The sequence below is a fragment of the Gymnogyps californianus genome, chromosome 4 (genome assembly GCF_018139145.2).
Source record: "Gymnogyps californianus isolate 813 chromosome 4, ASM1813914v2, whole genome shotgun sequence".
In the NCBI taxonomy this organism is placed as follows: Eukaryota; Metazoa; Chordata; class Aves; order Accipitriformes; family Cathartidae; genus Gymnogyps; species Gymnogyps californianus.
The window spans coordinates 70883647-70898897 of NC_059474.1; the positions used below are offsets into that span (position 1 = coordinate 70883647).

The 15251-nt window shown below is 38.9% G+C and overlaps 1 protein-coding gene across 4 annotated transcripts in view; it reads left to right on the forward strand.

Moving 5' to 3' along the window:
* The window catches only part of TBC1D9 (TBC1 domain family member 9), a 56085-nt gene that overhangs the window by 32616 nt on the left and 8218 nt on the right, over window positions 1–15251 (forward strand). For 3 of the 4 annotated variants that reach the window (XM_050896004.1, XM_050896003.1, XM_050896002.1), the window contains exons 8-16: window positions 93–263; window positions 727–877; window positions 2488–2702; window positions 4623–4740; window positions 5708–5993; window positions 7161–7290; window positions 10592–10690; window positions 10811–10879; window positions 12217–12457. In XM_050896004.1, the coding sequence (XP_050751961.1) occupies window positions 93–263; window positions 727–877; window positions 2488–2702; window positions 4623–4740; window positions 5708–5993; window positions 7161–7290; window positions 10592–10690; window positions 10811–10879; window positions 12217–12457 (1480 nt within the window). The remainder of the gene's footprint in view (window positions 1–92; window positions 264–726; window positions 878–2487; window positions 2703–4622; window positions 4741–5707; window positions 5994–7160; window positions 7291–10591; window positions 10691–10810; window positions 10880–12216; window positions 12458–15251) is intronic. The other variant, XM_050896005.1, reaches the window with a different exon arrangement.

The following is a 15251-nucleotide window of genomic DNA, read 5'->3' on the forward strand; positions in this document are numbered from 1 at the left end:
TTAGTGTGTATAAATTTTGAAGTAAAATGAGGTAAAAAGTCCATACTCTGGCTCAGCCCCATGTCTGTATTGCTTGTGACTGCTTTCTACAGGTGTTTACAAGATCAAGTAGTTTAATTTCTGCCAGCCCTCATAAAAGCCTCAGCTCTGAGTCCGAAGGAGAGCGACAGTTCAATCTCAATGACAATGGCATTCCCACAGCAACTCAAGCTTTAATGACAATGTATCGGCGGAGGTCACCTGAGGAGTTCAACCCCAAGCTGGTAAAATACACCTTGGAGTGCTGTACCTGACTGAAAAAGCTGTTAAATTATGTTTTCTTTAAAATCCGTGTTTCTGACCCAGAATAGTTTCATTCTACCACAGACAGTTAAGAAGCAGTATTTTTCACAGAAATAAAGCGTTGAACATGCTGTCATTTTACCAATACAAACAACTTCACTACATAAAAAAGCAAAGTTGGATGTAAATCAAGGAGAGGTTGTATGCCTGCTCTTAAGTACAACTGCTTCAATAATATTCTTTTAACAGCAAGGTCTACCGGGACAGAAACTTAAGAAACAAGAGGAGGCAGCCCATTAAGAAGAGGATTGGACTGCAGCCAAGTTATTTCTTGCTCACTTGGAAAGTTAGGACGTTGCAGGCTTTTTAGCACTTAGCATTTCAGTGGGGCGGAGTGTTAGAAAGAGGAGCTGCATCTTTATGCCTGCCTTTCTTTGCTTTTAGGCTAAAGAGTTTTTGAAGGAACAGGCCTGGAAGATTCACTTTGCTGAATATGGCCAAGGAGTCTGTATGTATCGTACAGAGAAAACCAGAGACCTTGTGCTGAAGGGCATTCCAGAAAGCATGAGAGGGGAACTTTGGCTACTATTTTCAGGTAGGTATTCATTTGAACGTGACTGTGGGATATAAGCAAAAGCATGAGGGAAGAAAGGATTTCAAAGACGTTTAAAGGTGCAGATATGAAGCATCTAAAAATATTTGGAGCAAGTAAGGCTGTGATTGTTAGCAGGCGCCAGACTGGTTTAGACAAGAGTTCCGTTTAGACCAGTAAATACCCTTTCTCAAACAGGCTCCAATAATTAGGGAAGAATATAAAAAAGCAGAATGCACACTCTGTTACCAGAAGCCAACAGTCTAGGGGCTTCTAGATGTTCAACAACCATCAGCAGGCCTACTTCCCATTTGTTTAATCATTTCTGAATCCAATTAGGCTTTTGGCCTTTACAGCAAGTTGTTGCAAGGGATTCCAAAGTTTAAGCATGTTGCATGGAACCACTATCTTTTTTTTTTTTTAAAATAATTAAAAAAAGTTACTTTATCACTTTATTAGGTGCCCCCAGTATGTGAAAAATGGTGAGAAAATATTTCTGTCCATCTTCTGTGCCATCAAGGTTTCTCTAGATCTGTGTCCTCTTAGGCTTTTTTCAAAGTTGAAGAATTTTATTCATTTTATTACTAGTTATATGGAAATTAGTCCATACCGCAGGCTTTCTTCGTAACCTTTCACTTACTGTATGCCTTCTCTAGCTCTGCCCCTCCCTGAGATAGTTACTACAGCTACCCACACCATTTAGGATATGAGCACACCAGGGACTTTATATGATGACCTAATGATGCTTTCTGGTTTGTTTTCTATTTCTTCCCTAATAATGCTTAATCTTGTACATCTTCTCTTTGCTGCTGAGCATTAAACAAATGTTTTCAGAAAATATACACAGGAATGCACAGATCTGTCCTGTGTCTGATTAATAGCTAGTTTGGACCAATTTTCATGGCGTATATATAATTAGTATTTTCCATGTGCATTACTTTGTGCTAGTGATGCTTGATTTCCTTTGCTGCTGAGATTTTAATTTCCAGAGGAGTTTTAAAGTCAGCAGTGAAATCTCATGGCAACTCTGTGAGCATGCGATAGTATCCCTAAGACAGGCTAAGTGCCCTGCCCAAGATGACAGAGTCATTTTCAGAAGCAGGAATAGAGCTCAGGAGTTCCTGTCTCTTGCTTTTGGCTGATATATCACACTTTCTGCAACCAAGCATTAATCTGCTCCCTCCTCAGGGCAAGTAGCTTTCTCAGAGGCATGTTTTAAGTTATTTAGGATAATCAAACCCACAGCCAGCTGCAGAGAGAGCTCATGACACCAGGTGACTGCAGAGCTCGTTTGTTCTTCAAGCCTCCTGTTTCATCCTGGCTGAAAGAGAGAGGCTTTATCATCTTCCTTTTTTTTTTTTTTTTTTTTAACTTCATTACAAAATGCCTCTAGAGGAGAAGACAGGAGGGGGTGATACCTCAATCACCTGAGCACATCCTTTTTTTTTTTTTTTTTAATCACCTTTACAAAAATAATATTTCATATTTGCTTTCAAAGTGCTTGTTGGTGACATTCAAGATGAAAGGGTAGCGGAAGATCATCGTGTTGGGATACTGTATCTGCTAACCCTTGCTTTTTTCTTCTGGTTTTAATACTGTTGTCCCACTCCCAGGAGCCATTAATGAAATGGCCACTCATCCTGGCTATTATGAGGACCTAGTGGAGAAATCGATGGGGAAGTATAATCTTGCTACAGAAGAGATAGAGAGGGATCTGCACCGCTCCCTTCCGGAACACCCTGCATTCCAGAATGAGATGGGTATTGCTGCTCTAAGGAGAGTCTTGACAGCTTATGCTTTTAGAAATCCAAACATAGGATATTGTCAGGTAATTTAAATACCTTGGCACTCCTTCAATTTCTGGAATTCCAGTTATTTCCTTATACTCCTATTTCTTCAGTCATCTACACGAGTGTTTGGCTGTGTAAAGTACACCAATACATGTATAATGCTGTGAGGTAAAGCCTCAATGCTGAAGAATTACAGTAATGCTGAGGTCAGAGGGATTTGACACAAGGACCTACTCAACAGAAGTATTAGCAGCGCATGCTGAGAGACATGCATAGTTTTCTGTAAGCATATTTTCTGGCCATAAATCTAGAGACTGGACAGAGGATAACAACAGAGCTGTCCTGAAGTGCATCTACAGAAAATGACAAATGGACCCTGAAGAAGGGTTCTTTTCTTTTAAGCAGGAAAAAAAAACAACCAAACTTTAATTGTTCAGCCTTAAATTTTTACCTGCTTATTCAATGTATTAGTTGTAATAATTCTCCAGAACCTCCTTTACTTTTTCTTCAATGATGCCATTCAATCATTCAAAACAAAACTAAAAAAAACCCCAAAAATAAAGCACCCTAGAAGATATCTTATCACTGTGCATCACAACCATGTGTTGGTAGAGTTAATGCTGACCAGTGCATGGTTTTGGAGTTCTTATGCCTGTGATTCAGGTCACTTTAGTTTCTGGTCCCAAATCATTCTTTTTTGCTATGTAACTTTGACTTATCACCTGGCCCCTTTTTTTGCCTTCCTACCTATTTTTGCAAAAAGGAAACTTGAATTCATGAGTATTAAGAAGCCTAATTAATGTCTGACTGTTAAGACTCCTAGGTACAACACAAGTTAAGTGAAAGTGCAAGCAATTCTAACAGATACCATCCTAAATTATTTAATAACAAATATAATACTGAGTAATAGCTACAATAACTTTTTGTAAAGCTTGTTTAACAGAGGAACAGTAGAAAGACACTGTGATTCTGGTTTCTAAAGCTGTCACAGTAATTGTTAATAGCCTTGGGACTTGGTCCATGGCATTCAGAATGCTGATTCACAGTTACAGTGAGAATTCAGGCACTGAAGTATTTCATACATGGTAGACAAGATAAAAAGGAATAGCATAGACTTTGACAGAGTTGTAACATTGTTCTGAGTTTCAGTTGAAACCTTAGTTGCTGTTTCAAACAGGTAGTGGTCAAGCTGGAGTCTTAAAATGTTGCAGGATCTGAAATGAGCAGCTAATTCCTTAGGAGGCAAACTGAGAAGAAAATGGTACCGAAAGACTTCATTTCTTCAGACTAACAGAAGTCTAGTCAAAGGCTGTAAGCAAACGATTCAGAGGTCATTGTACAATGCTGTGATATTTGAAATGGAGTGAAACAGGCCATAAAAAACTGCTGTGTACACATTCAAACATGGAGAGTGAGCAACAGCAAGAGACTTTTGTTTCACTATGCTCTGGTTGTTCAGGACTGACACTATTGCAGGCATTTGCCTCAGCTCACAGATGCTGTGTCTTGACCTTTTCATAGGAGCAGAAAGCACGGGGAGTGCAGACTGCCTCTGCAAGGAGTGGTACAGCAGCGGCCATCGTTAGTCCTGTAGGAGGCATTTTGTCTGCATCAAACCCAGATTCCCCAAGAGCACCTATTGGCAGAATATCAGTGGCAGTGTAGCTGGATGCTTGCAGACCTGAGTAGGCCCTTGATTATGAAAAGAAATCTTGATTTATTTTTTTCTTAAAAAAAACCTAACAGTTTTTTGTGGTTTATTTGAGGCTTTCTTAAGCCTTCCTTTGAGCACTGGGAAAACACTGCCTGCTGGTTTTGCAGGAAAATACTTGAAAAGTTTGGGGTCTCCAGGGGAAGATGTAGCTGACTTCCAAACCATAGTAACCACTTATCTGCCTAGTTACTGTGCTAGATATTGAATAAATGGGTCTAGCAATTCGTATTTTTCTTTCTTTTAGGCTATGAATATTGTCACATCAGTACTCCTCCTTTATGCAAAAGAGGAGGAAGCTTTCTGGCTGCTGGTGGCTCTGTGTGAACGTATGCTACCTGACTACTACAACACAAGAGTTGTTGGTATGTTATGGGAAAAATTTCTAAAATGACAGTACAAAAATTAACCAAATTAATTGCTATTATTTGTACTGAAACAAGCATATGTGTAGATGTATGTGTAGCATAGGTACAACTGTGAATGCTAGTGGCAAGACAGCTTGCTCAGGAGCATAGAAGCAATTCCCTAAACAGATACTGTGATAGCTAATTATTGTTTTTCACTTACCTAGGATTAGATGGCATTCTAAAGTGGGCTTAAAGAAAGTAAACTAAAAAGAGATGGGAGGCTAAAATTTGAATTTTAGATGATCCAGTTATCTAATTAAGGTAAGGTGGAAACAGGAGCTTTGGCAATTTACAGTAGAAGTCTTTGTGCCTGTTTACCTCTGATTGAAAGGGCACAAGTATCTGAAAGCTATTGTTGTCAGATGACAGTTTCCTTGTGTATGTGGAAGTGAATGGCTTTTCAGTTTATCATGGAAACTGTCTTTACTGTAGCTCACAAATGCTTGAGATACTCATTCAGCCTTAGAAATGATTCTTCCTGGCCTGCTTAAGACACTGATGTTACGACATAGATACATATAACACAGGGTTCTCTTGAAATAAATCCAAACCCTCACAGACAGTCACCCTGGCCCTCCAACAGGTGATGCTGAGAAGTCTTATTCTAATGAGTAATGGTAAGTATTAAGCCATTATATATCTTCTGTAGGTGCTACACCAAATGATCCTTTGTTAGCTCTTATAAAGTATATAATTAAAACAAAAAAAAATTTATTACAGTTCAATTTGTATGTACAGCTCAGTAGTGGAATAGAATCTGTTATTTATCTGAAAGTGAGAAAATATCTGTAAGCATCATGTAGAATATTCTTAGGTTTTGTATTTATAGATATAGAATACATGTATATATATTTTTCTCCCCTAAATGTTGATGTGGTCAGTTGCTCCCGAATTAATGGACATCCAACCTTATTTTCAACAGGAGCATTGGTGGATCAGGGTGTCTTTGAAGAGTTGGCTCGTGACTATGTTCCACAGCTTTATGACTGCATGCAGGACTTGGGTGTAATATCCACCATTTCCCTGTCCTGGTTCCTCACTCTTTTCCTCAGTGTAATGCCATTTGAAAGTGCGGTGGTGGTTGTGGATTGTTTCTTCTGTGAAGGAATAAAGGTGATATTTCAGTTAGCGCTTGCTGTCCTCGATGCTAATGTAGACAAGCTGCTTAACTGTAAAGATGATGGAGAAGCCATGACAGTCTTGGGCAGGTATTTATTACAGAAAATAAAGTCTCTTCATTTTATTTTTCTTTTTGCTTACTTTTATGATTTGTGTTCTTCTATGTTGAAATACTCAATTTAAACTAGTACGATATATGTAAATCCTTTACACACTTATAGTCCCCTTTCATGCATATAAGGTACTCTTTATATTATCTTAAAATAATATTAAGTGACCAATAAGATATAAATTCTTCTTTCAAGGCATTCAAATAAACTTCCCAAACCTGATTATAGAAACTTATTTTGGTTGATTATTTTAGTTGATTACACGGGTTTTGTTACTTTGTCTTTTGCCTGCTACCTTTTAAATGCTGCTAGGAAAAAGCCTTGATCTCAAAGGAAATTGTTTTGGGAATGGACTAAACAGAACTCAGAAGAATTAGGTAGGCTCTTGAATGAATAGATTTCAGTGAAACAGGAGGCTGATAAATAGACTGGATTGAGTCATTTAATACAAACTAGTGCTGCTGAGTGTAACCTCTGATTTCCTCGTGTTTGGTAGTAGCATTTAGTTTTCAAGATGCTGCTGAAACTTTGCAATTTTTTTTCCTAATAAGTTTCATTAGTATAGCCTTACTGAAGTCTGTTTTTAATTTCTTTGGGATTAAAGACAACTGTGGTTGTGTTTTCTCTGAAGTAAACCCCAGTGCTTGCTGAGGATTTAAGCGTTCTGCAGCTGCAGGGTAGAAGACAGATGATCGACAGCAGCTGCACCGGTGGGAGGAAGAAGCCCTTAAAGCCCCTTGCAGTGAGGTTGGGCAGTAGTAGGACAGGGCGGGTATGCAGACTGAAGCACGCTGACCCTTGTTCCCATGGTGTCATAATTCCCTTAGCATATTTAAACAGCCAGAAGCAACAAACCTGTTCAGTAAGCCACTTGTTTGTGACTAGCTATATTTGAGCTATTTATTGATAAGGATAATGAATTACCAGGGTTACCTTAGCTCTCTTTGAGAAAAAGCAGTGTTAGGATTTGCCAAATTACTGATGTCAAAAATCATGTAGTTCATTAGTAGAGAGTGGCTTGATCATTTTTACATTTAATAATCTATATGTAACCCTTATTCTATTAACCCTCAGAAGGGAGAGAGTACAAATGAATCTTGGGTTTCTCATTTCTTTTTTTTTTTTTTTTCTTTTTCCCCCCACCAGATATTTGGACAGCGTAACTAATAAGGACAGCACTCTTCCACCTATTCCTCATCTTCACTCACTGCTCAGTGATGATGTAGAGCCTTATCCTGAGGTGGATATCTTCAGACTAATCAGGTGTTCCTATGAGGTAGGATAGGATTTCTTAACAGGAACTTGCCAACCCACACTAGTTCTGCTTTACAGAGGAATTTGATACTCTATAGTTTGTCTTTGCTTGGAACGCAAAGAACATAAAAGAAATGGGGCTGGGGAGAGGGGTTAGTCTTTCTTTTTCTTTTAACCAAAACTTTTAATTGGAGCTGTTTTGCATAGAAGCCTGCAGCATCAAAGGAGAGCAGCCCACAACCAAAAAGTAATTTACAAACAAAAGGCTGAACTTGTAATTCAAAAAAGGTTAATTCTCATCTAAGCTTTTCCATGCTTTTCCAAACTGAAATATTAGTGAAATCTGTATGATTTCAGAAGACCTTTCTATTATCAGTGGAACTTTGTTTCTTTTACCTTTTTTTCCAGCAAGTGCTGGTTATGACCATGGGCCACTAGCTTCTGTATTATCACCAAAGCTAAAGAAATTTCAAGTGAAAGGAGCTGGTAGTAACTAATATCTGTAAAGCACAGGACAAAGCCTGCAAAAAAGCTAAAATTTGCAAGCCAGTTTCATTGTCCTTAGATTTTAAAAATAAGCCATCAGTTAAAATACCCCTGATGATTACACTGACATATTAATTTTTTATAAAAATTAAAGAATAACTTTAAAGAGTTATTCTCCTTAATTTCCTTTTTTCCTGAAATTCTGTTTCCCTTGTATTTTTCTGATTTCCTCATCATGAAGACAGTTAAGCCAATGCAAGCTGCTTTTAGATGAATAACCTGACTCCATGCAGAGCCAGTCTGTCTTTTTGGGGCTTATGCAGCACAGAACCTTGTAGCTCCTTCTAGATAAAGAACCAGCTGTACCCCAGTATAATTAGGAAAAACAAATAGCATGGGGAGTGAAGAACTGTGAGGAAAGCAGGAGTTGGTTGCAAAGGGAGAATTAGTTTCAGGAGAGTTGTTGTTGGTTGATTTGATTATTAAAAAAACCCCAACAATTCTATCAAGATAAAACTGATAAAGTTTAACTGATAAACTGTAAACTATCAAGATAAAAAAACTTCAAGGCATCTGTTACTCAATGACTGTTACGTTCCTCGATTAGTTGTGTGCAGTCAGGGCTGGGACCTCACTGTTAGCTTTGTTGCAGCTACAAAAAGTGAAACATCAAGTAAATGAGCATACCTTTGCTATTTTTAGAATTTAAGCTGTTAAAAGTACTTGTTGGGTAACCATCTATCCTTAATCTTCTAGACATTTATTGTTTACGAAAAAATAGGAAGACCTACAACTGAAAAAAATGCTTTTTCTTGGAGTCCTTTGCCCTCCCTCAAACACATGCCACCTCTAAGTCGGGGAAAACCTTGTCCCTTGCAGAGTGTCCTATGATATTTGTCATGGGAGCGTGATGAGTCTGAGAACTTGGTGAAGGTGTAGCACTGGCAAAAGCACAATATTTGGATTGTTTTATGAAGAGCTACTTTCCATCATGCTCTGATCCTGTCCAGCTCTTAGGTAATCATGTCAGGTGCATATATGAGAAGTCTCCAGTGAAAACTAAAGTGATGTGGAAGAATTTTTTGGTAATTAAGTGACTAGCACCGCTCTTCGTGATGATATTGAACTGACTTTCTACTTTTAAAAGAGAAACATTCTTGAAATAAGAGAGTATACATAACAAGTACATTTTACCCTGCCAGTAATTTTTTCATTTACTGAAAATACTTTTTAGTGAGAAATCTCTTATCTTTTCATTCAATTTTGCAATTAATTCAGAAGCCATAGAGCATGGCATTATAATAATTACAATAGAAGTGACTGAAATAATGCATAATCACTACAGCTTTAAAAGCCTTTGCATAGCTCAATGGAGTGTAGACTCAGATATTCAGAGCTGTTATGTGCTTAACTCCTTTGATTTGTGTGTTAGTTAATTTGGAAAAAAGTAGACCTTAAACACTTAAGCTACATCTATAGTAGTATCTGGATCTTGGCCATTTTAACTAAACAACTGACACTCAAAGGTTTATGCTGTTGAAAGGTTTGGTACAGTTTTGACCTAGAACAAGTGACATGCTTCCAACAATTCCTTGTATGATTTGAAAGTTAACATGGGCAAGGGACCATTCGCAGAAGGTAATTGCATGCAACCTTCCTTGTAGGCTACATGAGTTTTAGTTGTATGGATGTGAACAGACCATCTCATTTGGCCTCCAGCCCAGAGAATAAGCCCTGATTACTGGAATAGAGGTGGCCTCAGAGCCACAAAAGACCTCTCTTTTCAAGGTTTTGTGACCTCTGTGATGCTTGATGTTCATGGATGTTTATTTAGATTCCATTTTCTCAAAAGACTTCTTTATTGGCAGAATACTCCAAGTCCATGAAATATCTTTTTACTCCCAAGGTACATGATAAAGGTGCACAGCTTCACAGATAAACGCAGCTTTAGCATTAATTTGATCACACAAGAATGGGCTAGCAAATTATGATCTGCTTATGTAGATGCACTGGCACTGGAAATACAAATCCATCCTGTATGAAAGCGTATCGTCACCCCCTTTTAGTTTTACATGTGGCATACTCGATGTCTGGCATTATTGTTCCTGCTGGTCATCTGTGCATTTCTAAGTACGTTACAAGTGTTCTTGATGGCAAAAACTTCTACTTATAGTTCACAAAAAATAATTCTTAGGGATTAGGCATTCCTCTACATATGAAAACATGGAATATTATTCCTAATAGGTTTTTCTCGAGGATGCTTCTGTAGTATATGCAGGGGCTCCCTGAGACTGTTAAGTCCACTGTGAAAAAAACTTCTGAAAATAAGACTTGGGTACTTTAGAGAATCTTCTTCCTAATGGAAGTTGCATTCTTGATGCTTGGTTTCAGATCCTCATGGACATAAGGACTGCTATACTGTCTCGGCCATTAGAGATCCAGTTAGTCTAAATATCTTCTCTCTCTGTAGCAATTAAGAGGTATTCCAGGACAAACTGAAATAAAACCCTGCAGAAGGAGTTACGAAACAATCTATTCATAGAGATTTGCCAAGCAAGAACTTTCTAACTACTGAGATTATGGTTTGAAATGTGAGGATTTGTAATTTAATAAAGACCTTTTCAAATTAAATGAAAATAAGTTATTGGGAAAAATGTATTCCTAAAGTCTTCGTAACTTTGTCATGTGTTAGAAAAATGCCTTAACAGCAGTTTTTTTAAATATACCATTTGTGGTATATCACATAATTAAATTAATTTCTCAAATACATTAAAGGCAAGCTAAGTATTCCGAATATTAATACACAGACTATCCTGTACTACTTTTTCTCTTTTAAGAAATTTGGAAGTATCCGAGCAGATTTAATTGAACAAATGAGATTCAAACAAAGGCTGAAAGTTATCCAAACCCTTGAAGATACTACAAAGCGCAATGTGGTAAGTACTGAAATAATGTTCTTTGCAAAGATTAAGGTCAGTCAGTTTCTGAAATTTAAATCAGCTTTTCAATGAGACATGGATTTCAGATCCGTAACTGTTAATGTTATGTTTCAAAAGGTACGAACTATTGTGACAGAGACTTCTTTTACTATCGATGAACTGGAGGAACTGTATGCTCTTTTCAAGGTAAAGCTAAGCAAAGATAAGATCATGTGCCTGCAGGAAATGCAAACGTTTATTTTTGATATGGAACTGTGTCTTTTCTAAAGACTAGGTTGAGTCTGTGAGTTACTTACTATCAGGTATCTTAATACAAACTTGAATTAGCTGCTGTATTATTGAATATACAAAAAAACCCAATCAGTTTTTAAAAGCTCAGGAAATAAGTAATTCACTAAATGATTTGTCCGTGGAAAAAATGAATATACTGGTGAAAACTATTATAATGAAAAAGTGAATAGATAGAGGCTTTTGATCAGTCTTTAGAAACTTAGGTCTCTCTCTCTTTACCTGACCTAAGTTTTGGAATTTAGCACAGAAATACCTTTATTCTATTATCTCAACAGTTAATACTTCCATATCACAATAGCTGATTTTTGCCATTGTTAATGCTTTAATGTATACTGTATTACATGGAAATTTAGTGTCACAAAGTGATGTGTCTTTGTAAGGTGATTGTACAGCAATACCATTAGATCCACAAATTTAAAGGTGAGCAGTTAAAATGCTTTAGCTTCACCTTCATACACAGTGTCTTAAAACAAGATACTTTCTTTCTCTGTTTTGTTATAACAGAGATTTTTTTGGTATACCATGAAGAATTTCTTTCCTTTCAATTTCCCATCTGTAATGTTAGGTCTTACAATTTGTCCAAATCCTGCAGTGCCTTCTTTCAGTCTTCCATGGAATCAGTGAGACCAAGTCAGACAGTCCACCCCCGTTGATCACTGTGCAGTGCTAGGATCTCTTTCTCTAAGCTTCTGAATCATTTTGAATTAGATTCCACCAAAATCAGCACCAGAACTTTCACTGACTTCAGTGAGACTGAAAAAGCAGGACTTTATACAGTATTTTTGAGACGATACAGTTCAACAAAAAGTATTTCAAATAAACAGCTATTTTCATATGCTCTGAAATTAAAGATTTCATGAGCATCCGCTTTCTGACTTGACTGTGTGGTGAGGTTGAAGGGGGTGACTAAGCACAACAAGCCTGTGTATATATGCAAGTCACAGCTGCTTACTGCTCTGTTCAAAACAGGTATTTCATGTTTCATCTGCCTGGGAGGCAGAAAAAGTTTTGCTTTATCATCTTTTTTTGTAGAGGGATGTCTTTTTGTGCTGGTTAGAGGAGAAACCTCTTGCAGAAGTGCAAGGGCTAGGTAGATGAAATGTATCTGCTGGTCTTGTGTTATTTTAAGAATGTGTGTGTATGAGTTGTTTGGATTTTTTTTTTTTATCATTGGTCGCGATGAGTTGTTTACAGAGGTGATGACGATCTCACAGCATTTGCCTTCTGTTCAGGCAGAACATCTGACTAGCTGCTACTGGGGAGGAAACAGCAATGCTATTGACCGGCATGATCCCAGCCTGCCTTATCTGGAGCAGTACCGGATTGACTTTGAGCAGTTCAAGGGGATGTTCGCTCTCCTCTTTCCTTGGGCATGTGGAACTCATTCAGATGTATTAGCTGCGCGCTTATTCAGGCTTCTTGATGAAAATGGAGACTTGCTCATCAACTTCCGTGAATTTGTCTCTGGGCTAAGTAAGGAGAATTCACAACACTCTCAAAATAATCCAACCAAAACAGTTTGTTTCTAAAGGGAATCCAGTCCTTCAGAAACACAGATGTTATATTAGCTATCAGATAACGAGTTTGTTTGACGTATGCCAATTTGTATGTCACCTTTGTTTTAAGAGCTGTTCATGCTACTGTTCAGTTCATTTTATCATGCCTGTGACAGTGGTTCCCACTGGGGTTTAGGCTGGTCTCAGTAGGTGCATCTACATTAGCCAGTGGTGTATCACAATGGGAGAAGGACCACGCATGAACTACACGTCCTTTAGGGTCTGAGGATTTCCCTGACCGCTAACTCTCAACACGGAAATGACCTGCAACTTGTGTGCTTAATGGTGTGATTACTTCTAATCAAAGTATTTCCTTTGGGAAAGTCTTTTATATGTTCTTCTGCAGTGTTCCTCTCTCAGTGGTACTGCATTGTGTTATCTGCTCCTTAAACTTTCCCTGAAAGTGGGGAATTTATACCTTTTGTCAGTGCTACCAGCTCTGGAAAGGGGAGAGAGGCAGCATTTGCTCCCTTGGTTGTTCAGGAAGAAGACTTTTGAGAAATTTATGTGCACATATTAAGGGGTAGGGGAAGGATAGAGTGAGGATGCTAGTTTTGTTTGCCCTTGAATAGAAGTGCTTCTCTTTAGAAGTCTGCTGACACCCCACATACATGTGTCCCTGTGTGAGGGGAAGGTATTGCACCTCACAGTATATGCAGTGAGAGGTACTACCTATATTACTTCTGAAATCAATAACCAAGACTGCAGACAGAGAGAGAGAGCAGGATGGAAGTCACCTGAAAAGGAGAAAGTGGAGGTGCAGATCAGATAGGGAGGCTGAATGTCATTAATGGAAATTACAGCCCATGCAAGTCTTGAAGAAGCAAGAGTTAAAGACATGAAAGTCAATATTGCAACAAAGAGAACGTGCAAGCCCCAGGATTGACATGAAGAAGCAAAGATGAGGCAGGAGCTGGCCACCCTTTTTTGAATACAGCAGGAATTATTCTCTGTAAGTGACCAACACTTCACCACCTATCGTGTTATTTCATGGCAACCTGACATTTCCTCCAGCTTTACATTTTGATCCTTTTTGAGAGAGAAAAGGTTTCCCAATCTAGCTTTCAGCAACTCTTTGTAATAGTATTTTTAAGCATTAGGGCTCCAAATGCAGCCTTGCATTAAAACCTCTGTACGGCAATGGTAACACCTGTTCTCTCGCAGGTGCAAAATAGCTATGTGACAGTAAAACTGACTGCACACCTCCCCTTCACACCACCCAAAAAACCAGTGCTTCCTACGATGCAGTTCTCAATTGTATTTGAGGGACTGTTTGCCAGGTAACACTTAATGGCCTTTTGAGACATGACCCATGGGTTAACTATTCTTGCTGCTTACAGGATGCTGTTAATAACAATCAACCAGTTATTGGTTGAGACAGCATTTTTTAGAACCAACAGTGAGTAATAAGAACAGGGAACAGTGTTGAGCACTGTGAACAGAAATGAATGGAAAATGCACAAGTGTGGCTATAAGCCAACATGACTGAACTAAATGGGCTAAAGAATCAAAACTGCTCATTCTGCAAAACCACATTTTTTCAGAAACTAAGCCCAATGTGGCATAGCTTGAAAACTTTTTTTTTTTAAAAGTCAACCGCCATGACCCCTTTTTTGTTTTAGTAGTACATGAATGGTAGCAAGGACAACACAGTCAACAAAAACAACATGGAATTTGTTTGAGCATATTTCACCATGCCCCAGGACTTTTAAAACTTCCACAAACAAAACTGCTTCAGTCTGCCTCACCAACCCAGTATGCCTTGGCTAGGAAAACGAGGAATGTCTTCTGTTGGAGCAAGACACATTTGCCCAACAGGGGGCTATCACCTTTTCCTTGTGGCTGTCCCGGAAAGCATGGTCAGAGGATGGGCATTCTGGAGGTGACCTGTGGGCACCATCCTCTCTCTCCTTACTGTGTCCAAACAGCAGTATTGGACTCTGGCCCTGGTTACTCAAGTCTGTCTTTCCTAAAGGAAGCATCCTATTCAAGTACTTCCTAGGCATGGCCCATCTCAGAGGGTGCTTGTTGACGGCTGAAGCAGCCATGGCACCTGAAGCATTTCCCTTTCACAACTCTCTCTTTCAATGGCCTTATTCCATGGAGCCATAAGGATTTGTTCCCTCGAAGCCTCTCTCTGATGCCACTGACTCCTTCTAGGAGCTCCATGAAGAGGAGGTAAAAAGGGGTGCTGTGTGTCCCAGCATGGGCTCATGGCCCTTTCTTCTGTGTCAGCATGAAATCCTTGGGATATGAGAGCACTGTAATTGCAACTGGGAGTCTCCATTTCCTTTTCATAGCCCCTGCAGCAAATAGCTCAAGAACCTCCTACTTCAGGTGGCTCTAGGGCCTCAGCTGAGCAAAGATGGGACAACCTGGCATATTCTTCTGTACATTTACTCTGTGTCGTGTTACTGCAAGTTCAAATAAAGGGATGATCTTGATTAGTTTGATCTAGGAGTTGTGCTTCTCAGAAAGGGTTGTCAGCCTTCATTATGAGCTATTTGGGGTATTCACTCGTGAAGAAGCTCACCTGCACCCCCGTACCACGCTGGATTAGAGCATGTCAGTAGCTGACTCAGGATCCTAGTAAGCTACAGAGATTTCCACATACACTCAAAGTGGCCCCCTGCCTCCCATCGTGTTTTTGCAATACTCCCTTCTCAGAGCATGCAGCTCTTCCACCTCTCCAGTGACTGCTGGTGACTGCA